Below are 27,553 nucleotides of genomic sequence, written 5' to 3'. Positions count from 1 at the left end.
TTGTCTGTCTAATCAGTAACATTAGTAAGGTCCAATTTGTTTCACCCTTATTCATGCTGAGTAGGACTTAATTCCTGGAGTCACCCCAAGATTTCAATGGAATTATTTGCAGTGATGTATGAGGATAGTTGTGGGACAATCTAGCCCTAATCACTTTAAAGATAGACCAAAGGAAGGTGGTGTGTTGGAAACTGGTTAAAAATGACAAGTTGTCACTTTAATTGTGAGGGGTTTCCTAGTTCTGCTTGCAGGTGGCTCTGAAGGAAATTATGGAATCTGGGTCATGTGAGTCAGTCAATAGCCAGCCAACCTGGAGTGAACCAGTTTACAGCAAGGTAGCTTGAATTGTGCCTCACTGCCTAAGGGAACAGCTTGTTCTTTTGCTCTCTGTTTTGGGTTCTGTGCAGACATGCCAAACCTGTGGGAAAAAATGCAGAAATTGGGCTAGTTTTTGGCTTCATTGGCTTGTGAGTTGCTTGTGGGCTAGTTTTTGGCTTGTAGCTTCTTTTTTTTGATTGGCTCCCAGCAAGCAGGGGCAAGGGAGGGAGAGAGTCAGGGATGCACAGCTGGCCTACCACCGTCCTAGACTGCACGCCAGGGGGATCTAGTCCCATAGAGTGTTGGGGTTCTTAGGGATTGGCTTGCTTTGGCCTTGTTTTGAAATGGGATTAGCTTGATTTTTGTCTTCTTGTGAAAGCTGGCAACTGTCATTCTGTGTTATTCTGAATTCTAAGTAAAATAGTATTATGTTGCAACCTTTCAGTGAGAGTATTTACATTTTTAATCTAACTTCTCTGTGGCTATGCTATGAACATAACAGGGAATATAGCTGTACAAGCATGTATCCTTATTTCATCTACATGCTTTATGTTGCAGCATTTGAATTTGTTTGTTTGTTTTGTTTTTGGGTGGGAGGGTGGGGGAATTGGATTAAAGAAAGAGAATCAGTGGGGAGGAGACATGGTGTCCACAATTCAGGAAGGATGTTGAAAGATTGGAGAGGGTTCAGAGAGGAGCCATGAGAATGACTAAAGGATTAGAAAACATTACTTATAATGATAGACTCAAAGAGCTCAATCTATTTAGCTTACAAAAAGAGAATGTTAAGGAGTGACTTGATTACAGTCTATAAGTACCTACATGTGGAACAAATACTTAATAATGGGTTCTTCAGTCTAGCAGAGAAAGATATAACATGATCCAATGTCAGTTTTAAATTGCAGTAAGGACTCCATATAAATACTGATGAGTCTAACTATAGTATACTATCTGTTATGCTGATGGAGAGATGCTAAGCAAGTTATATTGTTCTGCCAAGAAGGCAGGAAACAAAAGGAGGGAGAAAGAATTATGTGCTGCACTCATTTTATAAAGGAATGGCCAAGTTTGGCAATTTCTCTTAACATTTTGGTTCATACCCCCTGTGGTTTGTTCTGTGTTTGTGTGTCTGGGTGGGGGTGGGTCAGTCAAAACTCAGGCCTTGTCCACACTACATGGGAAAGTTGATCTAAACTTTGCAATTTGAGTTACATTAGTAGTGTAACTCAAATCGACATAGCTTAGATCTACTTACCGCGGGGTCCACACTATGCTATGTCGACGGGAGATGCTCTCCCGTTGACTCCCCTTACACTTCTTGGTCTGGTGGAGTACAGAAATTAATGGGAGAACGATCTGCAGTCAATTTTGCGGGTCTTCACTAGACCCTTTAAATCGACCATTGCTGCATTGATTGCCACAAATCAACCCTCAGGTAAAAAATGGCCCAACTTGATTATCATACACATTGCAAGGAGAGTGATCGCTTTAGATAAGCAATTACCAGCAGGAGAGTGGGGTGGGAGGAGGTATTGTTTCATGGTCTCTGTGTATATAAAGTCTTCTGCAGTTTCCACAGTATGCATCCGATGAAGTGAGCTGTAGCTCATGAAAGCTTATGCTCAAATAAATTGGTTAGTCTTTAAGGTGCCACAAGTACTCCTTTTCTTTTTGCAAATACAGACTAACACGGCTGTATTTGCAAAACCTGAAACCTGACAATTTTTTCTGCTTTCCATCTAAAACGACAATAAAAGCTCAAATTTACTTAAATTCAGCCCAGGTTTATGTAAAACTTGACTGTATTTTGTTCAAAATTCATTGGTGACCCTTAGTGAACTGCTCCATGAACTTGGCCCATGTTTCAGGTATGTTATATTAGGGAGTGGGTCTCCCTATAAAAGTTTCATGCAACTCTAATGGATCAGTGCAATCCTTGAGTGTCTGAAAATTCCCACTGAATTGCACAGCTGACCACAGAAAAGTGCAGTGAGTTTAGAGAGAAAGTAAAAGGCTCCATAACAATATGTTTTACTTATTTATTAATTTAATGTAAATTTATTAAGGGGTAGAACTTCATTGAGGTCTCTTACAAAACCAGTCTGAAAGACAGTGGCATTAAAATATCAGCAAACCAATCAGATCATCATACAATTGCAACATAAAAACAAAAGTGGTCAGATGCAGTCACACAGATGATAGCAATCAATGCTTATTCTAAAAGTAACTTTTAAGGAAGTTCGCAAAAGGTATATAAACTTGATTCACACTCAGCATGGTGGCTAAAAGCAGACAAAGCTTCCAACAATCCTTATATGCCAACAGAGAAAAAATTCAGCCAGCACACAGGCACGTCCGAACTTTTTAGTCCATTTCCAACAAACAACAGACGCCAGTAGTTCTATAAAACAGGCAGGAGCTGGAACTTTATGCCAATTACTGGCAAGCAAATTCAAACACAAAACAGCCTACTTGATTTCATCAGGTAACACAGCATGCCACAAAAAGTGCAGTTGCTTTGTAAGCTGGGTTTATCTGATGCAGGTGTGTAACTATATGTAACACATTTCATTATTTGATATGCTTTATTTCCATGCCAAATCACAGATCAGAGATGGCCCAAGCATGTGTTGTTTGTGAAGCACTCCTTCACAGCACATGCACACAACCTTTCTACCCAATGGCCTCCTGAAATCTCGCAACCTCTTGTCACTGCTGCTGGTTCAACCAAGGGGAAAAAGAACTGAAATAGGGCTTGGAAGGTGGGCACCAGTATTGAGAAAAAAAATCAGACCCTACCATGACCTTTTAAAGAGCACAAAATCACTATCTTCTCCGCCCCCCACCCCCTTTTCCAATTACTTTGAAATGGGAACTATAGCAGCCTACTTACCAAAACCTTTCCTGACCCTCTAGCTCACTAAGGCCTTGTCTTTACAGAGACTGTAAAGTTAGATCATGTTAGCTAGCTCAATCTATCATCTTCTAAAACTCTCATCGAGGGAAGGGAAGTTGTACTTTTAGCATTTGCCCAACTGGTAAAGCAATAAAGCCTAGAGTGCCTCCCAAGTTTCAACACAATCAGCTTAAAATTAGGGTTGTCAATTAATTGCAGTTAACTCACCTGATTAATTCAAAAAAATTAATCACGCTTAATCACAGTTTTAATTGCAGTGTTAAACAATAGAATAACAGTTGAAATTAATTAAATATTTTTGGATGTTTTTCTACATTTTCAAATATATTGATTTCAATTACAACACAGAATAAAAAGTGTACTGTGCTCACTTGATATTATTCTTAATTACATATATTTGCACTGTAAAAATGACAAAAAGAAATAGTATTTTTCAATTCATTCATACAAGTACTGTAGTGCAATCTCTATCATGAAAGTGCAACTTACAAATCTACATTATTTTTAATGTAACTGCGCTCAAAACCAAAACATGCTGATGATGCTCGTTAAAAAAATAATGCGTTAATTAAATTTGTGACTGAACTCCCTGGGGGAGAATTGTATGTCTCCTGCTCTGTGATTTTACCTGCCTTCTGCCATATATTTCATGTTATAGCAATCTCAGATAATGACCCAGCACATGTTGTTCATTTTAAGAACACTTTCACTTCAGATTTGACAAAATGCAAAGAAGATTCCAATGTGAGCTTTCTAAAGGTAGCTACAGCACTCCACTCAAGGTTTAGGAATCTGAAGTGCCTTCCAAAATCTGAGAGGGACGAGGCAGGGAGCATGCTATCAGAAGTCTCAGAAGAGTAACACTCTGATTTGGAAACTACAGAACCTGAACCACCAAAAAAGAAAATCAAACTTCTGCTGGTGGCATCTGACTCAGATGATGAAAACGAACATGCATTGGTCCGCACTGCTTTGGATCATTACCTAGCAGAACCCGTTATCAGCATGGATGCATGGCCTCTGGAATGGTGGTCAAAGCATGAAGGAACATATGAATCTTTAGTGCATCTGGCACGTAAATACCTTGCAACACCAGCGACAAAAGTGCCATGCGAATGCCTGTTCTCACTTTCAGGTGACATTGTAAATAAGAAGCGGGCAGCATTATCAAATGTAAATGTAAACAAACTTCTTTGTCTTAGCGATTGGCTGAACAAGTAGGCTCTAAAGTTTTACATTGTTTTATTTTTGAGTGCAGTATTTTTGTACAAAATTCTACATTTGTAATTTCAACTTTCATGATAAAGAGACTGCACTACAGTACTTGTAATAGGTGAATTGAAAAATACTATTTCTTTTGTTTTTTTACAGCGCAAATATTTGTAATAAAAAATATAAAGTGAGCACTGTAGTGTTATAATAAAATCAATATATTTTAAAATGTGGAAAACATCCAAAAATATTTAAATAAATGGTATTCTATTGTTGTTTAACAGGGCAATTAATTGTTTTAATTGCTTGACAGCCCTACTTAAAATACAACTTGCCTTGTCTTGACTGGAGTTTCAGAAGAGGTTGGCTAGACTGAGCTAGCTAACACCATCAAACATTCCACCTTTAAATCCTGATCAAGACAAAACGTAACCCTTTTAGCCAGTCCCACCAGTAATGATGGATATACTGATCAACCTCAGCCCCTCCTCAGCGGAGACAAGTGCCTTAACCCCTCCCCAAACGCTAAAATCTTGGTGTGTTCCTATAATCACAAGCAACCCTAACCCATCCAGCTGCCAAATGTTCACACCTACAAAGGTGATTTGCTATGTGGGTTACAGAAATCTGCCTGAGGCCCAGCATGTCTAACTTTGCATAGGACACTAAGCACTGAAACAGTTGTCATTTATTACCCCTGAGGTGGCAGCACTGTGCTTCAGCAGTGTTTCCTGTATGTGTAAATTGTTTCGATTAAAAGGTTTTAAGCAAAGTAGATATAAGGACCCCAATTCTCCAGTACAGCTGAAGAATGTTTGATGGAAGCATGAAGGGCTGTGTATGCAGGTGGCTCTGAGCTAACTTTGTGCTCTCTTGATCCTGGGGCTTTCCAGGCCCCAGGCCAGTTCTCAGAACAAGTCAGAGCAGTCTAAGGGCTGCTCTAATTTACACCAACAACCAACAGCCTGTAAGGCACATTATCGCAGGCAGGAATAAGCCCTCGTGTCAGGATGACTTGACCACTCTTCCTTTTCCCTAGCCAGGCCTCCCACACTGGCAACCAGCATGAGGCAGTAGAGTAGGCACCACAACATCACCCAAGGGTCCCCCATACAGGGGAAATCCTCTAATGTCTGGATCTGCCAGATTTAGGGTTGCTTTCTGGAGGAGCAGTGCAAATCAGCCCAACCATAAAATAGACTCTGGGTCAATATATTTCAGATATTACTGTTAAGGCATATTTAGGAAATCCCATTGTGCAAATAGAACAAAATTCAAATTACTTTATTTGCCTTGACTCAGTACAGTACTAAACACAAAAACCTCACATATTCATCACAGAGACGACAATCTTTGTCAATTAGTACTAGAATTCAATCCTTAAAGAGTCTGTTGTACAGTACTCTAAATATCTTTGACATTACTATGTCTTACTTTGTTTTAATGTATACCCCTTCACATTTGAATTCTGCCACTTTAGTTAAGTGCCTTTTATGAGTTATTGATGCTCCATGGTTTTGCTAGTACTTCATTCTTTACCATCTGTGACAAGATTTTTAATCTTTATACAAGAGAAACCAAGCACAAGCAAGGATGACCTGTCAAGAATACTTACAACTTTGTGGTTAACTCTCTCTTGAGTGTGATTTAATCGACATGGTGCTGCTTGACAGTATACAAGATACAGCAACATAGTAAAATCTACATAGTAAAATCTAGATATTAACCCTCTGATATTAACAAGTTAGATCACCTAAAATGCCTACATTTCTTGTTAAAAATTAGCAAGAAGAATGTTTCTGACCCGTGTTACAAAATAAAATATGGAGTTTATATTTTTTTAATGCTGCTAGATTTACCCTTTTAAAGTTTTCTGTTTATTAGCAGAACAGGTAGTACATGATCAGTGGCAGTGTGAATTTCCCCATGCTGTTCTGACAATGTGCCTCAACCCTCACTTAGAAGGGAGGACCTCTGAGGGAGTTTTGAGTCTTCATTGCAAATTCAGCCCTGGGCCTCTCCGTAGAGATTGCCAGGAAATGTGGGTGCCTCTTGCCAGGGGATTTTTTGTGATGTACTCATATCTCCATTAAGAACTGAAGTGTAACCACTAACCCATTGCTTATAAGTAAGGCTATGTTTATGACACGGAGGTCATGGAAGTCACGGAATCAGTGACTTCCAGAGACCTCCATGTGACGTTCTCTGCTTCAGCCCCAGGGGCTGCAGGACTCTGGAGCTGACAGCCAGTGGGGCCCTGGTAGGGTTCCAGGGACCGGCAACAGCCTCGCACGAGGGTTAGGGGGATGCCTCAGCGAGCGGCTGGGGTGTCCCATTTTCTCTTTGGGAAATATGGTCACCTTGCAGCTCCCAGCCACTGTGGGCAGAGGGAGAACCCTACAGCTCCCAGCCACCACTGTGGAGGGGGAAACCATGGAGCCACAGCAGCAAAAGTCACAGACAGGTCACAGCTTCTGTGAATTTTTGTTTATTGCCCGTGATCTGTCCATGACTTTTACTAAAAATAACCATGACAAAATCTTAGCCTTACTTATAAGCCAACAAATCTGCTCCTAGATACAATAGCGATGGGTGCTACAGAAAAGAACAGGTAGAAACATCCATTAGATACTAACTTTCTTTTAGTGAGGCTTGTAACCTGGGGGTCATCTTTGTCACCTTCATCCACAGATCCAGGCCAAGTCCAAATCTTGCTGATTTATTTTTCTCCACAACATTTTGAAGATCCAACCTTCTACCCCCAATGGCTAGTGCTCTCATCTATGTTCTGATCACCTCCAGTCTCTATCTCCACTTACACCTTTTAATACCATACCTCTCCTCCAGTCCATCAAAAATGTAAAATTATCCTCACCACCTGGCAATATGACTTCTGCTTTTTGAGGGCTTGATCCAAAGCCCACTGAAGGCAGAAGAAAGACTCCTATTGACTTAAGTGGATTTTGAATTAATCCACTGACTTCACTTTCTCCAACACTTCAAACATAACATTTGTGCCCCCTCATCTTCAAGGCCCTACATAACTCTGCTCTCCCCTTACATGTACAGCCTAGTCTCTTTCATATCACCCACCTACCCTCTCCACTTGCCAATGAGGCCAGTCCTGATGTCCTGTTGATCCAACTCTACCACAACCATGTCAGTGTCTTTATTCCATGCCACCCCCATTCTCAGGCAATAACCTTCTGATTCTGTTCCACCAACTAAGTAACCTCTGTTCATTCTATTCCTCCTTTAGATTCCCTTCTGTGATGCCTACAAGAGTGCGTCAATAACCATAATTATTTTAAATAAACACTTTTAATTGAGCAATCAAGATGTTCACAAACACAAACAGTGTAACAGCGCAATCTTTATGCTGTAACGTGTGGGCTAATTCCTCAGTCCCTCCTCTGCTGTTTATTACTCTCATTCTAATCTCAGATTAGATGATAAACTCCCCAGGAGAGGGACCCTGTCTTTCTTTTTGTTCTGTAAAGTGCCTGTCAATTTGCTTGGCTCTGTAAAATAATAATAATAAATATTGTGCATAAATTATAAGGATATCATTAACGACTGAAAATTCCTTTTACAGTCAAGACTATTTTAAAAGACTTTTAAAAAAATCAGATGTCAATTTCTGTATTCGGTGCCCAGTAATATCAATGGGAATATGAGGGTATTTTAGTGCTTTTAGAAGATTATTTGGTTAAAGGATTCATTTACAGCTTTCCCTTAAAGGACTGCTGCCACACTCCACTAAATTTAGAACCTGAAAATATTCAGTTTAGTAGTTCTATAAAGGTGCTTAGAAACTTCAGAGTATGAATGTAAGTGACCTAGTTTAGTCTTCTAATGCAGCCAATAATCTCTCTTTAGAAAAAGTTTTCCAGGACATAGCAGTCTCAGGCTTCAGATGAATGTTGTGCATGCCTCTACTAGAGTTGAAGTCTACAATTTAATCTAATCTGTTTAACATCTGAGGATCTAGTTTTAGATTTTTGGCAGCTAACATATGCTCCCCCTGTGGCAACTACATAACAACATCATAGAGTTAAAAAAAATCCAGATCGGTTCAGGCTCAACTACCTCATGAAACTATTTTAAAATTCAAGCCAAACAAAACGGCAGTGTTTCAGTTTACTAGCATCATTTTGGTTCACAGCTGTTTCAAAAGGACACATTCTAAAGTTTTATGGCTTTCAGCACCTGCAGCTTGGATGAAAGTATTTATCCCACCTTCCTCGTAGAGGGCTACCTGTACCAAGGAAGAAAAATTGAGTGAGGAGGCAGTAAACACAGGGGGCCAAAATAACTGGTTTTGAAACCATTCTGTTATCGTGATGGAATGGAAAAAAATAAAATGGTAAAAAAGTTGCCAACACAAGAATAAAAGTCAACTGTAAAATAGGTAAGAATCTTCAGAATAGTAAGTTTCCTAAATTAAATATTTATAAACCTGGCATCAACATTTAGAATCTTATTTTTTTACTTAACTCTTTTTTAACAAGTTAATTTACTGTATGTGAAAGGGATCAGTCTGTTTAACCTCCAGTGTTAACGTACTTAGATTCTAAACTCTTTGGAGCAAAAATTGTGTTTTCACTATATGCGTCTACAGTGTCTAACAGGGACTTCAGTTGCTATCGTAATACAGATAATAATAAACGTAGGGTAAACAGTGAAGGTCCCTGAAAAAGGCCTGCCTGGGACAATAAAAGCTATACTTTCACTAAAAGGGGAAGGATTAAAAAGAAATTGGGGTCAATCAATTGGGGAGACAAAAGAAAAAATGAAGAGGGGGTAGGGCAGGGCTGGAAGTGTAGCACGAGAGGGTCAGTGGGGGATGCTGATCAGAAAAGGCTAGACAAGTGAAAGGAACCAGTTTATTTGTTCTTTGTGAGCTCACCCACATCCTTGTGATGATCTCACCCTTAACTGAGGACAAGGTCCACAATGACACAAGGGTCAGCTAAATGGCTTTGGATGACAACCCAGTGTCCCTGCAGCATTTGGCATGTTTTGGGTGGATTTCCTGCCAACTTTGTGGCTAACCCATTTGCCACTACCCCCCTCCCCTGATTGACTCTGGCCATTGGGCCACACTGCCTGGCAGTCAGTGGGTAGTCCTGTTGACTCCAGCCATTGGGCCATGCAGCCCTGAGGCTATGGGCAGCCATATTGACTTAACTGAAGGGCTACCAGATCCTTGCCCTACCCTTAGTGTGATGGGTGAAACACCCACTGCCCCACAAAGGAGTCAGTGGATGCTACTCATGGAAGCTCTGCCTGGACATGTGAGATGATTAGGGAAATAGGCTGTTTGTGACTGTGGGGGCTTCCCAGCCAGCCTTCTCCTCCTGAAGTGATGTTGTCAAACTGGTCTCTTTAACTATGGGACAATGGACTTCGCCTTCAATGTAAGGGAAACAGTAAGGGCAATGACAGTGCAAAGTTTTCCCCCATGGCCCACCAATGTGCCACTCAGACCAAGCTAGTGCTGAGAGAACAAGTAAACACACGTTCTCACCTCGAGGGCACCCCTCATTCCTGGATACAATATTGCAGGGGACTTGGTCTCTCACACCCCTCTAGTGGCCACTTTTTCAGCTACAGTGACCACTCCCAGAGAGCCTCTTCCACAGACTCTCATTGGGTCTACTGTGGCTCAGCCTTCCAGGCAACTGATGGGATAGTTCACACCACTTGTGGGATTAAGCTCTAAATAAAATATCCTTCACACCTTCTGGGCTTGACTCCTTTAAACAAAAGATCCTTTACCGTACCTGGGCTCAATTTCAATTCCCTCACCCTTGTAGGCCCTCATAATAGGATTCTTCTCTATTGGAGAGACCTCTCTCCTCCCAACTGACCTCCCTCAGTCTACTTATATGGCTTAGCTCCACCCCTTCTGGCCAGGAGACAATTAATTACTCAACCTTCAGATTCAGAGCATGATTAATTGCATTCTTTCATTTGCCTTGCAGGTGATGGAGTTAAGCCCCATCACAGGGAAGTTAAACTCCCATGTCCTTTTCATCTTTGGCCTTATTGCTGAGAAGGCCAGCTAGTGCTAGCTGTGGTCATGGTTTTCATCCTGGGTTGACTTGTCCACTAGGAATTGATATGAGACCACCAATACAGTTCATATAGGCCACAAAACAGCTGTCAGACTGCAAAGCTTTCAGGTGAGGTGAGGCGAGGCAAGGGGTAAGAGGGGAATTCTCCAAGAATATCAGAGCTGGTTGAATACCCCACAAAAAAAAGTCATAAAATTTGTTAATGAAAAATTGCTAAATTCATTGACTAACCAATATTGTTCTCACCATATCTAGAGAATACTCATCCAAATTTCAAAGCTAATTTGGATCCAAACATATTTTCCATTCCTTCATGTCACTTCAAGCTAAAGCTATAATCTTTTCATAAATAATTTTCAGACTAAGAATTATTACTGAAAGAAATTTGTGAATAATTTTTAATTACAAGTATATTCAAGAATTTCAGTCAGCTGATTTTTGTGAGTTGTTCACTGGCAATCTTCACTGTGTAAATAACTTAGAATAAATTATTTGTTCAATTGTGACTTGCGTTACTAATTTGGGCTGGATTCAAACCAGTAAAAAATCATGTATCCTGAAACTTAGCCCATCAGACACAGTTTGCCAAAAAGCTGATTTTTATGGAATATTTAGTATTTATAAATAAAATGCAATCGTATAAATAGCTGATAAGAATGAAAGTTTAACCATGCAGCCAGATTAAGTCATAGGCACTATAGACCTATGCAGTGAGGTCTGCCTGAGTCTGCAGAGAGCCTGGACTATTAGCTCTGAAAGGTGTGAACCACCTCATGTATCTCAATATGGTGATAACTCCAAGATCCACTACTCTGGGGACCCTGCTGCTGCTACTACGACCGCAGCAGAGGACAGAGGTGAGAGAATACATCCTGGTTGCTGCGGTAAATACTGGGAGGCATCCCTGCTTTTCTGTGGAGAGGAGAGAGGTCTTCTGTTACTCCTAAAGGGACAAGTCTCTGCTGCCACTTCCAGGGAAGTGGTGGGAGGAAATGCCACTTCTCACCCTCCGTCTTGAAGAACAAGAGGAATAAAATAAAAAACACACAGCAACCTAGAAAGGGTTTTACTAGAGCCAAATGAATTTTGCACATGAAAAGTCAGAAACCTCACAGTGTTTAAATATGGCATGCTAATAATCTCTCAGAAACTGTGATGATGATGATGATCCACACAGACTCCAAGGGTAGGATTAAGGATGATTGACTATGAAGCAAACCAAAAAACATGGTGGATTCCCCATTTCTCAAATCTACATATCAAGACTGGATGACTTTCTAGAAGACATGCTTTAAGCAAACACAAGTTACTGGGGTACAGGGGTAATTGAATTAAATTCTGTGGCCTGTGGCACACAAGAAGTCAGACTGAGCTAATGGTCTCTTCTGGCCTTAAAAACTATTAATCTATGAAGGGCACAGGATTATTTTCCAAGACTCCTCGACTTGGGTGGAGTTAATTACAATGTGGCTACAAAAGTTTGAAATTCCTAAATTTTAAATGGCAAAATGGTGAAAACAGACACTGAAAAATTGAACTGGGTTTATGAAAGAATAGTTCTGATTCTGAGCTGCATCTTTCAGGAGTTACGTTCCAGGAGGGAAAGGAGCAAAGATGGCTTTAAACTACCTTTGCATGCCCTCAGCTCTTGACCTGGCTGAGGGCCTTCACTTTCCTCCTCCCTGAGCTCAAGTGAGATTGGGGCAGCTAACAAGGAGCCCTTGTGTGAGAGAGGTACGGGGGAGTGTGTAGGGATGTATGTGTGTCACCCCTTCCTGTGTGAACCCTAAAGCCTTAAACATAAGAAAGTAAATCAAAAGAATCCAGCTATGCAGTATTTCTTTTTACCAGGGGCTTAGTCAACTTGATGTTAATTTGAACGCTTGTACTGCATAGTTCTAATTGATTGCCATTGAACTCACTTGAATGAGTAATTTTACCAGGTGTCCCATATTCAGCATTGGGAAATATGGTCACCCTACCTTTCTCATAATCCATCAGTGCAGGAAGTAGCTACCCATCGAGCCCTAGCTGATAGCCACTGGAATGTATACAGGAGCCACTTCTCTACAAGACAGTCCTGCTCCAGTGACAGTAGCAGCAGAGAGCCAGTGCCTGCCTGGTCCCCTCCCATGCTATGTAGTAGTAGCCATTGCAGTCAGCAGATATTGCCCCATGCCATGTAATTGGGTCCAGGAAATAAAAATCAGTTTTTTGCCAGCTGTCCTTTACGTTATGCCTTCAATATCATGGAAAATTTAACCTTTGGCAAAAATGGAGTGAGGGGGAAGTCACCTAAATGCCTGAGTTTGCAAGGGAACATTGCAGAGAACTGGAGGAGTGATGCTTACAAGCCTGGAAGTGAAGGCTGTCCCGGACAATCTGGAGAGGTTGAAACCCTCCACAGTGCGACATGCGGCAAACTGAGATGCGTTGGCAGTCTACGGCATCTTGCAGGGGAATATGAAGACACAGTCACTCAAAAGTTTCAAAAAAGGTTTGGTCCGTGCAAAACTGTCACATGGGAAAGGCACAGTTTCTTTATAAGGAAACCAGCGGCCAGCTGCAAGCCTTGACCAGCGTGTTACGGGTCTATGAAGCTTAATACTGGGAATAGTCAGACTAACTGGAGACCAAGTTATTTGTGGCATAACTGATAAGTAGGTCAAGGTTACTGCGAGAAGTGGACTTGATAGTAGATATTTGCAAGGTGAGTGAAAACTGTACGTCTCAAATGAACATGTGAGCAAGTATGACAGCCTCCTAGTAACCGAGCCACAGAGGAGCGAACTGGGGACTTCCAGAGCTAAAAGCATAAGGTGTTACAGCTGGAGCTGAACTTCCAAGGTGGGGAAAGAATAGGCAGCAGGGCATGTGTAACACACACTGAGCAGTGGATTACACAAGCGGTGAAAAAACAGAAGTCCATCGAATTATAAATCCATGCCAAGGCAAAATAACAGCATATAGTGCAAACAACTGGCAGAGATCATATTTGTTTGCAATAAAAGTGGAGGCAATCACATGACATAAGGAAATCCAGCATAAGGAGTGTAGGAGATACTGACTACTACTATATGAGAAAGGTAAACCTGTTGTGAACCATGCCATGTGACTGCAGCAATGAAATAAAGAGCAGTCTCTCACCAGCATACCTCTGGGGCACATGCTTCTAATCAGGAGCTACTTCAGGGCACTGTACCCAGGGACTTTCCCCAACTAGGACGCATCTGAGAGAAGCCCTTTTAACTGTGCTAGACTAACCACAATGTACGTTAGGCTTGTAACTACTGTTCTGATCTGGCATGAGGCCCCAACCCTGGCAACCAGGCCTAAGATATCAGCCACAATGTCTCCTCTGCTTCTGTATATAGCAGTATTGCCACCCTGGTTCATGACTAGAGCTCCGAGGCAGTAATACAAATAAATATAGTCATTAATAATAATAATAAATATAGCAAGAATTGGCAACACTGATGTTTGGCTCTGCAGAATGCTGCCTGCAGGAGTCTCTGTTTTGGGGCTATCCTCAGCATATTCACACACACACAACAATAGGAGAGAAGATTGATGCTGGCAGTGCTTAACATATACATTTAGGGCTAGATGCACAGTGGAATTTAGGTGCCTAAATCCAAAATTTAGATCCCCAAAAGCCCTGCTCAGCTACTGCCTAACCCTGTAGACATCTAAATTCCCTAAGCATTTATATTTCTGCTCGTGGGCATGTGCATAGCTGCCTAAATCCTGATATCCATTGCCTTAGCTCACGCCTAAGCCCCAGTGGGATTCACAAACTAAGCATTCTTCTGCTTTTCTCGGCTGTGAGGACCATAAGTGCCAACTCAGTGGGTGCTCCAGGGCTGCAGCACCCACAGAAAAAAATTAGCCAAGCTCCCTCCCTTCCCCCAGTGCCTCATGCCTGCCAGCGGCCGCACCGATCAACTCCTCCCTCTCCCTTCCTGCACCTCCTGCCCACCATGGAACAGCTAATCCACTGTGTGTAGGAGGTGCTGGGAAGGAGGGGGAGGAGCAGTGGCGGGGTGCACTTAGGGGAGTGGACAGAAAGAGGGGGGTAAGGGTGGGGCCTTGGGGGAAGGAGTGGAGTGGGAATGGGGGCGGGTCCTGGGGCTGAGCAGGAGTTGAGCACCCCTGGGGAAAATTGGAAAGTGGCATCCATGGTGGGGACTGTTCCAGTAGGCATACTCAGAGACCACCTCATAGAACACAAACTGAATTGAATCCCACACAAAATGAGGCTGGAGGAGAATTTAAAACAAAGTCTTGGGGCAGCTGCTGGCTGGGGAAGTGCTGCTGGAAGAAAGGGGAGATATCACTGGACAACTAGAATGAGCGCAGAGCCTCTATGAAGATGGCTCCATGCTTCTTGCTATTAGGGGCTGGACCTAAGGCCTTCTATAGGGCAAGTAAACCTTGGTCCCTCAACAGAGCAGTTTGGGGCAGGGGCTACTCTGTGCTCCAAGTCTCATGGAGATTTCGAACCTTGTAGCGCTCTCCTGCGGGTTTCAGAAGGCAATCAATCCCATTATTATTTTATTGGCATAAGGGAGCTCTTTTCTAGTACATGGTGATAGAGTAATAATCTACAATGTACAGTCTTATCACCATTTATAAGTGAATCATATAAAACTCCTCCATTATCGTACACCATAAAAAAAATTAAGCCACATGTACATTTTAAAAGGTAATTATTATATTAAAGAAATGAAACTGAATTCTGAAGGACTGCAGAATTCATTTATAACACCAGCGGCTGCACCAATTTATTCTTTCTATTAAAACAGTTTTTATGATTCCAGACTTGTATTTTTGTTAGAAAATAAAAGTTTAAAGCCAAGCACGGCTGCTGAAAAGTGCTAATAAAACCTGCATCTGCCTAGTAGGGCCAAAGAAGCTGGAGAGGTGGCAGATAGCAGCAGAAGAGGGCAGGGCAGATATGGAAAGCAGTAACAGGAGAGGCAAAGATTTATAAATGGGTTCTTTGTGACCATGTGTTACAATCTGTATTTGTATCTGTGCAAAATTGTGATCAACAGACTGCAGTTCAGAAGAGGCTAACACATCATGATGACACCAGTATTGGGCACCAGAATCCTTGGATTGAATTACAGCTGTAATGCGTACAGTAGGCTGTACATAATTTGGTTATATATAAATCAAATGTGTATTTGGGAACTATAATTTATGCAATTAGGCCAAAGATGTATGTGCGTAACCTGTTATTAACTTTTTGAAAACAGTAGTTTCTTCTGAACGCGAATCAATGTAGTATTTTTTTTAAAAAAAAATCAGAATTAAGTTATGTAACAAAATATGTCCTTTATATGAAAGTAAAACAAGCTGACGGTTGCTTTCCTTTGTAAGCCAGATGTTTTAATTGTTAGATAAGCTCCTAATAGTTTGCTCTTTTTTGAAAGGAAAATAAACATATATGAATAACTTCTCCTTCCTCATGGTTTTCAGAGAAGCTACTTTTCTTGAAGATTAGGAGTCTTTTGGATTCAAGCCCTAGTTCCTCCTATATCTTCAAACTATGGTTTGAATTAGTTCTCTTTTCTAACAAAAAACTCCTGCTGTTCTTGACAATCTCTTAATTACTTTTCAAGCTTCCCCTGTTTTGCAAAACTCTGTGAAAATGTAACTGTGATGCTAATAAAAGCAATGGATTTTTTTTTCATTCGGACAGAAAAATACAAAATACAGAGGTGCGCATGAGATACATTGTAAGATAACATAAGTACAGATATGCAAACAATACTATAGAAGAGCCTTGTGTTAAGAAAACGTAGTTGGGGGAATTATTATACAACGGAGTAAAGGCGAAAGCATAGTGTGGATTTCAATCAGGATTCAATCGTGGGAAGTATTAGGAGCCAAAATTTGACAAATATATGTGTTCAAAATTCCATATCAAGATAACTCCATAATGCTGAAACTTCATCCTCTCGGAGGTCTAAGTAGAAATAACCTGTTTCCCCCAAGCTTCACAAAAACATAATTCTTAGATTAAAAAATACCCAACCTGTTTGTTCTACTACAACTGATACATGTGTTTTGGAGGCAGCCAGCAGCTTCCAATCTGTTATCAGGCATAAAGATTCTACACACATAGGCAGAGTTGCTTCAATATGAGCTGCTGTCTTTTTGAGAGCAAATACAGACTTCAAGGCCTGCTCAGCCAAAATTATACAGCTCAAGACCAAAAGGAAAAAACAGCAGAGAGCTGCAAACGATTAGTGAGTGCTCATGTAAATTATTTCTCTGTCTTCCTCAGACCACAATTCTTTATCCTGCAGCTAATCCTCTCTGTACCCCATACCCAGAGGGGAAAAAGCCTGTGCATCCCCAAACTAGGGCTGATGCTAACCTACGCTCTACAGCCCCATTATGGAGAGGTGGATGGATTTGGAGTAGTTGCGTTGCCTTGTCCCATTAACTGGGGTCAGCAGTGCAGACCCATAGAGCAGGTGTGATTGGCACAACTTTTACAAACCATCTGGCCCGGCCTGATAGTCTTGTTTTGAAATCAAAGTTTTCCTTCTTCTCCGGGAGCTATCTGCGATGACTGATGAACCCCACTTTTCTGAGAAAGGCATAGAGAAGTGAAGTAACTTACCCAAGGCGACCCAGCAGGTCCATAACCGAGCTAGGAATGGAACCCAGGTTCCCCAAGTCATAGTCCTGCACCCTCTCTACAGTACCACGCTGCCTCCGGGATAGTTGATGAGGGTGTTTTAAGCTAACAGATAGGTAGATTTGGAAACTCTCCCCCAGGATCACTAGTGCGGGACAGTTGAAGGATGCTCCTACCCTAATTTCCCAAGTTGGGGGGAACCCTGAGCCCTATGACTTTTGTGTGGGTTCCATCCTCACCCACTACGTCCATTTCAGCTGCCATTTGAAACTCAGCAGGTAGGGTCATCCCTTTAGAATTTCTTTTTTTGGTGACCACTCACTCTCTGCAGTAAGCATTTGGGGATACTGTGAGACTTACATTATCCTGTAGTGGAAATCAGAGAGAAGGCAACTGAGATGTGCTAAAAATTATGCCAAAAAATGTCAGAAATTGCTTTGCATTCATACCCCCGATCCTCATGGTTATCCACTATCACTTATTCTAGTGCAAATCCAGAGCAACTTCACTGAATTCAATGGAAGTACTCTAGATTTACCCAGGTTTAACTGCAAACAGAGTTTGTCCTACTGGGTATGGCTCAAGGACCCATTGTACAGAGCCCTTACTTTGAGAGAGACAGCATAGCCCTGATCTGCTGCATAAGGGCCTTATCAGGTGCAAGGGACCAGGGTATTTGAATGTTTATAAGGAGAACCTCTCTGAAGCCCTTGTTCTACAATCAGACATTTGCCAGCTGCAGTTGGTGCTGACATGGAGACCTCAAAGTGCATGGGCTGCAGGTACTGCTGCCTGGAAGACCAGTACTGTAGTTTGCTATGTTTCCCTCTGGCGAATTAGGCAGCTTTTCAGAGGTATTATACCAAATTAAACTGTCTTCCTCGACGTCTCGCATCTTTCTGCCCTTTTTCTCTGGTTATATTAGTCTTGTGCAAATGGGACCACTGTGGTGAGGCGCTATTGTATCATACCACTTCCTCCCGGCACATGGCTTTTTTAGAAATTCGTTGCATTAACTGATTTGTGCCTCTGCTCTCCATTGCTCAGCACACGAGCCAAGGCAGCGTGCAGCCCGCAGTTATGATTGTTTAGTTCTGAAGGTGAAGTGGAAAACGAGTCAACATCAGTGTTTTGTTAACATTAAGTCTATGTGCTAAAGGGAACTTGCCAAAAGAATCATAGAGTATCAGGGTTGGAAGGGATCTCAGGAGGTCATCTAGTCCAACCCCCTGCTCAAAGCAGGACCAACCCCCAACTAAATCATCCGAGAAAGAATACAACAAAGGCTGGTTGCTGTGCTGACTGTTTGTTCTCAGGAGACTGATTTGCTGACAACACCAGCACTGGCAGATCTGAATGTTCCTCTTTTGGTTCCTTTGCTGCAATTTAGATTGCACAGTTGCAGTTCATTTCACTGCTCTGACCAATGGGGGGCGGGGGGGTGTGTGTGTGAATTCTTTTACATGTTTTTTTCTGGAAATTGAAACTAAATTAGAATTGGTGCTCTGTCAAGAATGGAGAAGCTTCTACCATCATGAATGTACATTTCGAGCCAAATCCTCAGGTCCTCCCTGTGGACGATAAGTGTTTGCCCAAGTGTTGAGCTAATAGCAAGCAAGGACCTCAGATTTGGCCCAATGAGTGTTAAAACTATTACTTTAACTTTCTTCCCTCCCAAAATGTGTAAGTGAATATAGTCCTTACAAAAGAAAACAATAGCACTGGCCTGAAGGGGCATAGTGCAGTTTTCCCTGTACTGCTGTGATGATATCAGCCTACCTGACTAGAGATTTCTAGTATGTGAAACTGTGCAATTATTTTCTATTGTACACAAACAGGGAGTAGGATGATCCCCCAAAATACTTTAACTCCTGTTTTATTTCATCTGTAAAAATTAAGTCTAAAGAAAGGAATTTTGATCTAAACAATGTAGTGCCCAGATACCACAGTGATTAGTACCAGATTAGATTAGTTAAAAAATGTGTTGTTCTCTTTGCTGCTTCTTTTTCAGTTCTAATGTAAAAAATGTATATCTACACAGATGGACCAAATAGTGGAAGCATGTATTTGTGCTATTCGTTAAAATTTTAATTTGACCATATCCATGATTCTTTTCTGTTTGCTTTCTGCAAACGTTTGAGTGCTTGCACATTTCCAGCCAGAATCTGCCCACTTTGCACTGCCTGAATAGTGAAAATGGACAGGGTGGTCTGGAGAATTTAATTGAAACTTTTGTGATTTGTTTCCAGACAATTCACAATCAGAAAAATTCACTGAGGAAAGGATTAATTATAAATTATTCAGCAAACTCTGTCTCACAAAATGTTGTCAGCATTGCATGGATATTCAATCTCATGAGTCCTGCTGACATTGGCAGGAAATGTATGTCTTAACCTCTGCTCACTGTTGTGAAAAAGTAGAGTTTTAAGTGGAATCAGTTTATAGAACAGGTCATTATTAGAGAAAATGCTTTTCCATATCAGCATTGTTTTAAAAAATATTGAGACAGGTGAGGGAGAAGGGTCTGTGGGAAAAAAAGTCTTCTGCTATCATTTTTATTTTGAAAACCTGGTTGTTTAAATGCTCTTCTTACTGTGTAGTAAAATTCGCTTCTAATTCATAGCCTGATTAACATGTGCAGTTCCAAATTCTATTTTCTGTTATCATTTTGCTGTGGAATACACTAGATAAAAATATAGACTAGTCTCGAATATAATTTTTTTAATCAGATTGTACAGTAACATGGTTTAATCCTGTCCACTCAGGCCAGGCCAAACTGGGCAGCAAATGAGTTTAGCAATGGTTATTAAATTCATTGGTTTGCGTAATGAGGATCAGAAGTACTTGGAAGTTCCTGCATCCCTGCCACATGCCCTCTCAACTCCTCCCTTCTCCCAGCCCCTATTTCTGGCCACTTCATTCCAAAAATAGTCAAGCGATAGACTAGTTTGCAGCTATTTTTACTGTCATTTGGGGGGAGGGGGGAATCTTCTTCAGAGACCTAGGTTGAAAAAGGAAATCAAAGCTATGGCTTAGCCTACATGAAAGATTAAATATTAATAGCTAAAAGTTCACTGAAGCTGAATGCTGTTTACAGAGCGGGACCCTGCCTGAGTGGATGCCAAAGAGATTGTGCTGTTTTCTACAACAAGGATCAAATTCCATTCTCATTTACGCTAGTGTGAATATGATTGTTAAATTCATCTGTATTTACACTGGTTTAATCAAGGGTCAGATTCTGCTACCCTTACTGACAGTAAATAATTAAGAAGCACTTTATTGTACTAGTGGCCATCTTACACTACTGTTACTAAGGGTATGTTTACACTCCAACTGGAGGTGTGATTGTAGCATGTGTAGACATACCCCCAAGCTAGCTTTGATCTAGCTAATGCTGCTACCTATAACTGTGAAGCCATGCTAGCACGGGTTGTACAGACCTGCCCTCGGTACTTACTCAGGCGGCTAACCTACACTGAAGTCTGTGCTGCTGTGACTTCACTTCTATTGGTACCCAAGCTAGCTAGAGCACACGTAGCTCAGGTATGTCCACACGTGCAGCAATCACATCACTGATTGCAGTGTAGACATGTCCTGAAAGTGGCATAAAGTGGCCCTGAGAGATTATAGAATCATAGGACTGGAAGGGACCTCAAGAGGTCATCTAGTCCAGTCCCCTGCACTCATGGCAGGACTAAGAACTATCTAGACCAGAGTTTCTCAAATGCGGCCACCATGGCCACATGCAGCCACCAGGGACTTTTCCTGCAGCCACAGCCTCCTGGGTGACAATGGGGGGGCGGGGGAGTAATCCTCCCCCAGGGCCACCAGCAGGGGCTGGTCTCTGTCCCCTTCTGGAGCCACAAACACTGTAGGAGCAGGCAGCTAGCGTGAGTTCCCCACCTTCCTGGGGACAGTGGGGCTCAGGCTTCAGTCTTAAGCCCTGGGATGGTGGGCAACAGGCTCTGGCCATGCGGCAGCAGGCTCCATCCCCCAGCCACAGGGCTCCGGGCTCACCCCCCGCACATCGCCCCTGGCCCTCGCTGCCTCCTCTAGTCCCCAATGGTGCACCAGGGCCCCAGGCTCTTGCTCTGGGCTCACCTCCCCCATCTCCCCTGACTCCCACTGCCTCCCATCTATCCCCTATTGCCCCTTGGCCCCCTACCCACCTCCCCATCCAGCGCTTAATTTGTCCCCCAGCTTGCTGAGGGGCTGAGTAAGTCTGCTATGAAAAGTGATATTGTTAGTATCACTTTTCACAGTCTCCCAGCTAGCTAGCAAGTCTGCTGTGAAAAGTGATATTAACAAATGTACAAAATGTCACTTTTCACAGCAGACTTACTAGCTAGCAAGTCTAAATAAAAAAAGGTAACCAAAAAAAAAAAGCAAAACATGGAAAGCACCTTATTTGTGTTTCTATTCTGTTTAGGTCCAGTAATGAACAGACAACTGTACATTATTTTTAATGATTGAGCCTGAAAAAAACCCCTACATAAATAAATTACAATGATTTGGACATGTATATGTGCATATTTATTTGTTTTTCCTGAAGTTAATTAAGTATTTTAGGAAAAATTGTCACAGCGGCCACCAGCAAGACCCCTGATCAAAACTACTGATCTACACCATCCCTGACAGGTGCTTGTCCAACCTGCTATTAAAAATCTCCAATGATGGAGATTCCACAACCTCCCTAGGCAATTTATTAGTGCTTAAACCACCCTGACAGGAAATTTTTCTTAATGTCCAACCTAAACCTCCCTTGCTGCAATGTAAGCCCATTGCTTCTTGTCCTAGCATCAGATGTTAAAAAGAACAATTCTTCTCCCTCCTCCTTGTAACAACCTTTTCTGTACTTCAAAACTGTTATCATGTCCCCTCTCAGTCTTCTCTTCTCCAGACTAAACAAACCCAGTTTTTTCAATCTTCCCTCATAGGTCACATTTTCTAGACCTTTAATCATTTTTGTTGCTCTTCTCTGGACTTTCTCCAGTCTGTCCACATCTTTCCTGAAATGTGGTGCCCAGAACTGGACACAATACTCCAGATGATGCCCAATCAGTGCGGAAGAATTACTTCTCGTGTCTTGATAAAAACACTCCTGCTAATACATCCAGAATCATGTTAGCTTTTTTTGCAACTGCGTTACACTGTTGACTCATATTTAGCTTGTGGTCCACTACGATCCTCAGATCTCTCTCCACAGTACTCCTTCCTTGGCAGTCATTTCCCATTTTGGATGTGTGCACCTGATTGTTCCTTCCTAAGTGGAGTACTTTGCATTTGTCCTTATTGAATTTCATCCTGTTTACTTCAGACTAGTTTCCAGTTTGTCCAGATCATTTTGAATTTTAATCCTATCTTCCAAAGCACTTGCAACCCTTCCCAGTTTGGTATCATCCACAAACTTTGTAAGTGTACTCTCTATGCCATTATCTAAATCATTGATGAAGATATTGAACAGAACCGGACCCAGAACTGATCCCTGTGGGACCCCACTCATTATTCCCTTCCAGCATTACTGTGAACCACTGATAACTACTCTCTGGGAACAATTTTCCAAAAAGTTATGCACCCACCTTATAGTAACTCCATCTAGGTTGCATTTCCCTAGTTTGTTTATGAGAAGGTCATGCAAAACAGTATCAAAAGCTTTATGTTAATGTCCTATAGTAAAAGGTCATGAAATACTCTTTTGCATCCCGCAGTTAAGATTGATCCTGTTTAATCTTATTTTGCTGCTTAAATCATATTGTGACAGAAGAGCATTGAATACAAAGCGATTTAGATACTTCCTGGTGACCACCATCAGGGAAGATGATGGAATCATTGGTCTGATTATGTCTACACTACGGAATAAGGTCGAATTTATAGAAGTCGTTTTTTTAGAAATCGGTTTTATATATTCGAGTGTGTGTGTCCCCACAGAAAATGCTCTAAGTGCATTAAGTGCATTAACTCGGCGGAGTGCTTCCACAGTACCGAGGCTAGCGTCGACTTCCGGAGCGTTGCACTGTGGGTAGCTATCCCACAGTTCCCACAGTCTCCGCTGCCCATTGGAATTCTGGGTTGAGATCCCAATGCTGATGGAGCTAAAACATTGTCGCGGGTGGTTCTGGGTACATATCGTCAGGCCCCCGTTCCCTCCCTCCCTCCGTGAAAGCAAGAGCAGACAATCGTTTCGCGCCTTTTTTCCTGAGTTACCTGTGCAGACGCCATACCACCACAAGCATGGAGCCCGCTCAGGTAACCGTCACCGTATGTCTCCTGGATGCTGGCAGACGCGGTACTGCATTGCTACACAGTAGCAGCAACCCATTGCCTTGTGGCAGCAGATGGTACAGTACGACTGGTAGCCGTCCTCGTCATGTCCGAGGTGCTCCTGGCCGCGTCGGCTGGGAGCGCCTGGGCAGACATGGGCGCAGGGACTAAATTTGGAGTGACTTGACCAGGTCATTCTCTTTAGTCCTGCAGTCAGTCCTATTGAACTGTCTTATGGTGAGCGGGCAGGCGATACGGATTGCTAGCAGTCCTACTACACCGTCTTCTGCCGAGCAGCCATGAGATGTGGATGGCATGCAGTCCTTCTGCACCGTCTGCTGCCAGCCAAAGATGTAAAAGATAGATGGAGTGGATCAAAACAAGAAACAGACCAGATTTGTTTTGTACTCATTTGCCTCCTCCCCCATCTAGGGGACTCATTTCTCTAGGTCACACTGCAGTCACTCACAGAGAAGGTGCAGCGAGGTAAATCTAGCCATGTATCAATCAGAGGCCAGGCTAACCTCCTTGTTCCAATAAGAACAATAACTTAGGTGCACCATTTCTTATTGGAACCCTCCGTGAAGTCCTGCCTGAACTACTCCTTGATGTAAAGCCACCCCCTTTGTTGATTTTAGCTCCCTGAAGCCAACCCTGTAAGCCGTGTCGTCAGTCGCCCCTCCCTCCGTCAGAGCAACGGCAGACAATCATTCCGCGCCTTTTTTCTGTGCGGACGCCATACCAAGGCAAGCATGGAGGCCGCTCAGCTCACTTTGGCAATTAGGAGCACATTAAACACCACACGCATTATCCAGCAGTATATGCAGCACCAGAACCTGGCAAAGCGATACCGGGTGAGGAGGCGACGTCAGCGCGGTCACGTGAGTGATCAGGACATGGACACAGATTTCTCTGAAAGCATGGGCCCTGCCAATGCATGCATCATGGTGCTAATGGGGCAGGTTCATGCTGTGGAATTCTGGGCTCGGGAAACAAGCACAGACTGGTGGGACCTCATAGTGTTGCAGGTCTGGGATGATTCCCAGTGGCTGCGAAACTTTCGCATGCGTAAGGGCACTTTCATGGACCTTTGTGACTTGCTTTCCCCTGCCCTGAAGCGCATGAATACCAAGATGAGAGCAGCCCTCACAGTTGAGAAGCGAGTGGCGATAGCCCTGTGGAAGCTTGCAACGCCAGACAGCTACCGGTCAGTTGGGAATCAATTTGGAGTGGGCAAATCTATTGTTGGGGCTGCTGTGATGCAAGTAGCCCACGCAATCAAAGATCTGCTGATATCAAGGGTAGTGACCCTGGGAAATGTGCAGGTCATAGTGGATGGCTTTGCTGCAATGGGATTCCCTAACTGTGGTGGGGCCATAGACGGAACCCATATCCCTATCTTGGCACCGGAGCACCAAGCCGGCGAGTACATAAACCGCAAGGGGTACTTTTCAATAGTGCTGCAAGCTCTGGTGGATCACAAGGGACGTTTCACCAACATCAACGTGGGATGGCCAGGAAAGGTACATGACGCTCGCATCTTCAGGAACTCTGGTCTGTTTCAAAAGCTGCAAGAAGGGACTTTATTCCCAGACCAGAAAATAACTGTTGGGGATGTTGAAATGCCTATATGTATCCTTGGGGACCCAGCCTACCCCTTAATGCCATGGCTCATGAAGCCGTACACAGGCACCCTGGATAGTAGTCAGGAGCTGTTCAACTACAGGCTGAGCAAGTGCAGAATGGTGGTAGAATGTGCATTTGGACGTTTAAAGGCGCGCTGGCGCAGTTTACTGACTCGCTTAGACCTCAGCGAAACCAATATTCCCACTGTTATTACTGCTTGCTGTGTGCTCCACAATATCTGTGAGAGTAAGGGGGAGACATTTATGGCGGGGTGGGAGGTTGAGGCAAATCGCCTGGCTGCTGGTTACGCGCAGCCAGACATCAGGGCGGTTAGAAGAGCACAGGAGGGCGCGGTACGCATCAGAGAAGCTTTGAAAACCAGTTTCATGACTGGCCAGGCTACGGTGTGAAAGTTCTGTTTGTTTCTCCTTGATGAAACCCCCCGCCCCTTGGTTCACTCTACTTCCCTGTAAGCTAACCACCCTCTCCTCCTCCCTTCGATCACCGCTTGCAGAGGCAATAAAGTCATTGTTGCTTCACATTCATGCATTCTTTATTCATTCATCACATAAATAGGGGGATGACTACCAAGGTAGCCCAGGAGGGGTGGTGGAGGAGGGAAGGAAAATGCCACACAGCACTTTAAAAGTTTACAACTTTAAAATTTATTGAATGACAGCCTTCTTTTTTTTGGGCAATCCTCTGTGGCGGAGTGGCTGGTTGGCCGGTGGCCCCCCCACCGCGTTCTTGGGCGTCTGGGTGTGGAGGCTATGGAACTTGGGGAGGAGGGCGGTTGGTTACACAGGGGCTGTAGTGGCAGTCTGTGCTCCAGCTGCCTTTGCTGCAGCTCAACCATACACTGGAGCATACTGGTTTGATCCTCCAGCAGCCTCAGCATTGAATCCTGCCTCCTCTCATCACGCTGCCGCCACCTTTCAGCTTCAGCCCTCTCTTCAGCCCGCCACTTACTCTCTTCAGCCCGCCACTTACTCTCTTCAGCCCACCACCTCTCCTCCCGGTCATTTTGTGCTTTCCTGCACTCTGACATTATTTGCCTCCACGCATTCGTCTGTGCTCTGTCAGTGTGGGAGGACAGCATGAGCTCGGAGAACATTTCATCTCGAGTGCGTTTTTTTTTCTTTCTAATCTTCACTAGCCTCTGGGAAGGAGAAGATCCTGTGATCATTGAAACACATGCAGCTGGTGGAGAAAAAAAAAGGGACAGCGGTATTTAAAAAGACACATTTTATAAAACACTGGCTACACTCTTTCAGGGTAAACCTTGCTGTTAACATTACATACATAGCACATGTGCTTTTGTTACAAGGTCGCATTTTGCCTCCCCCCACCATGTGGCTACCCCCTCAACCCTTCCCCCTCCCTGTGGCTAACAGCGGGGAACATTTCTGTTCAGCCGCAGGCAAACAGCCCAGCAGGAATGGGCTCCTCTGAGTGTCCCCTGAAGAAAAGCACCCTATTTCAACCAGGTGACCATGGATTATATCTCACTCTCCTGAGGATAACACAGAGAGATAAAGAACGGATGTTGTTTGAACGCCAGCAAACATACACTGCAATGATTTGTTGTACAATGATTCCCGAGTACGTGTTACTGGCCTGGAGTGGTAAAGTGTCCTACCATGAAGGACGCAATAAGTCTTCCCTCCCCAGAAACCTTTTGCAAAGGCTTTGGGAGTATATCCAGGAGAGCCGCGAATGCCAGGGCAAAGTAATCCTTTCACATGCTTGCTTTTAAACCATGTATAGTATTTTAAAAGGTACACTCACCGGAGGTCCCTTCTCCGCCTGCTGGGTTCAGGAGGCAGCCTTGGGTGGGTTCGGGGGGTACTGGCTCCAGGTCCAGGGTGAGAAACAGTTCCTGGCTGTCGGGAAAACCGGTTTCTCCGCTTGCTTGCTGTGAGCTATCTACAACCTCGTCATCATCATCATCTTCTTTGTCCCCAAAACCTGCTTCCGTATTGCCTCCATCTCCATTGAAGGAGTCAAACAACATGGCTGGGGTAGTGGTGGCTGAACCCCCTAAAATGGCATGCAGCTCATCATAGAAGCGGCATGTTTTGGGCTCTGACCCGGAGCGGCCGTTCACCTCTCTGGTTTTCTGGTAGGCTTGCCTCAGCTCCTTCAGTTTCACGCGGCACTGCTTCGGGTCCCTGTTATGGCCTCTGTCCTTCATGCCCTGGGAGATTTTGACAAAGGTTTTGGCATTTCGAAAACTGGAACGGAGTTCTGATAGCACAGATTCCTCTCCCCATACAGCGATCAGATCCCGTACCTCCCGTTCGGTCCATGCTGGAGCTCTTTTGCGATTCTGGGACTCCATCATGGTCACCTCTGCTGATGAGCTCTGCATGGTCACCTGCAGCTTCCCACGCTGGCCAAACAGGAAATGAGATTCAAAAGTTCACGGTTCTTTTCCTGTCTACCTGGCCAGTGCATCTGAGTTGAGAGTGCTGTCCAGAGCGG

General features: G+C 43.3%; 1 protein-coding gene across 1 annotated transcript in view; it reads right to left on the bottom strand.

The window, feature by feature from the left end:
• Nucleotides 1–27,145, bottom strand: part of LOC141981911 (uncharacterized) — a 37,793-nt gene extending 10,648 nt beyond the window's left edge. The window contains exons 1-2 of the mRNA XM_074943535.1: nucleotides 26,858–27,145; nucleotides 25,940–26,269 (exon numbers count right to left, since the gene is read on the bottom strand). Coding sequence (XP_074799636.1) covers nucleotides 25,940–26,269; nucleotides 26,858–27,083 — 556 coding nt within the window. The 5' untranslated portion in view covers nucleotides 27,084–27,145. The remainder of the gene's footprint in view (nucleotides 1–25,939; nucleotides 26,270–26,857) is intronic.
• Nucleotides 27,146–27,553: the final 408 nt, after the last annotated feature.

Source organism: Natator depressus, chromosome 2, assembly GCF_965152275.1.
Source record: "Natator depressus isolate rNatDep1 chromosome 2, rNatDep2.hap1, whole genome shotgun sequence".
Lineage (NCBI taxonomy): Eukaryota > Metazoa > Chordata > Testudines > Cheloniidae > Natator > Natator depressus.
The sequence above is the reverse complement of the archived record's forward strand: the minus strand, read 5'-3'. Positions and strand labels throughout refer to the sequence as shown.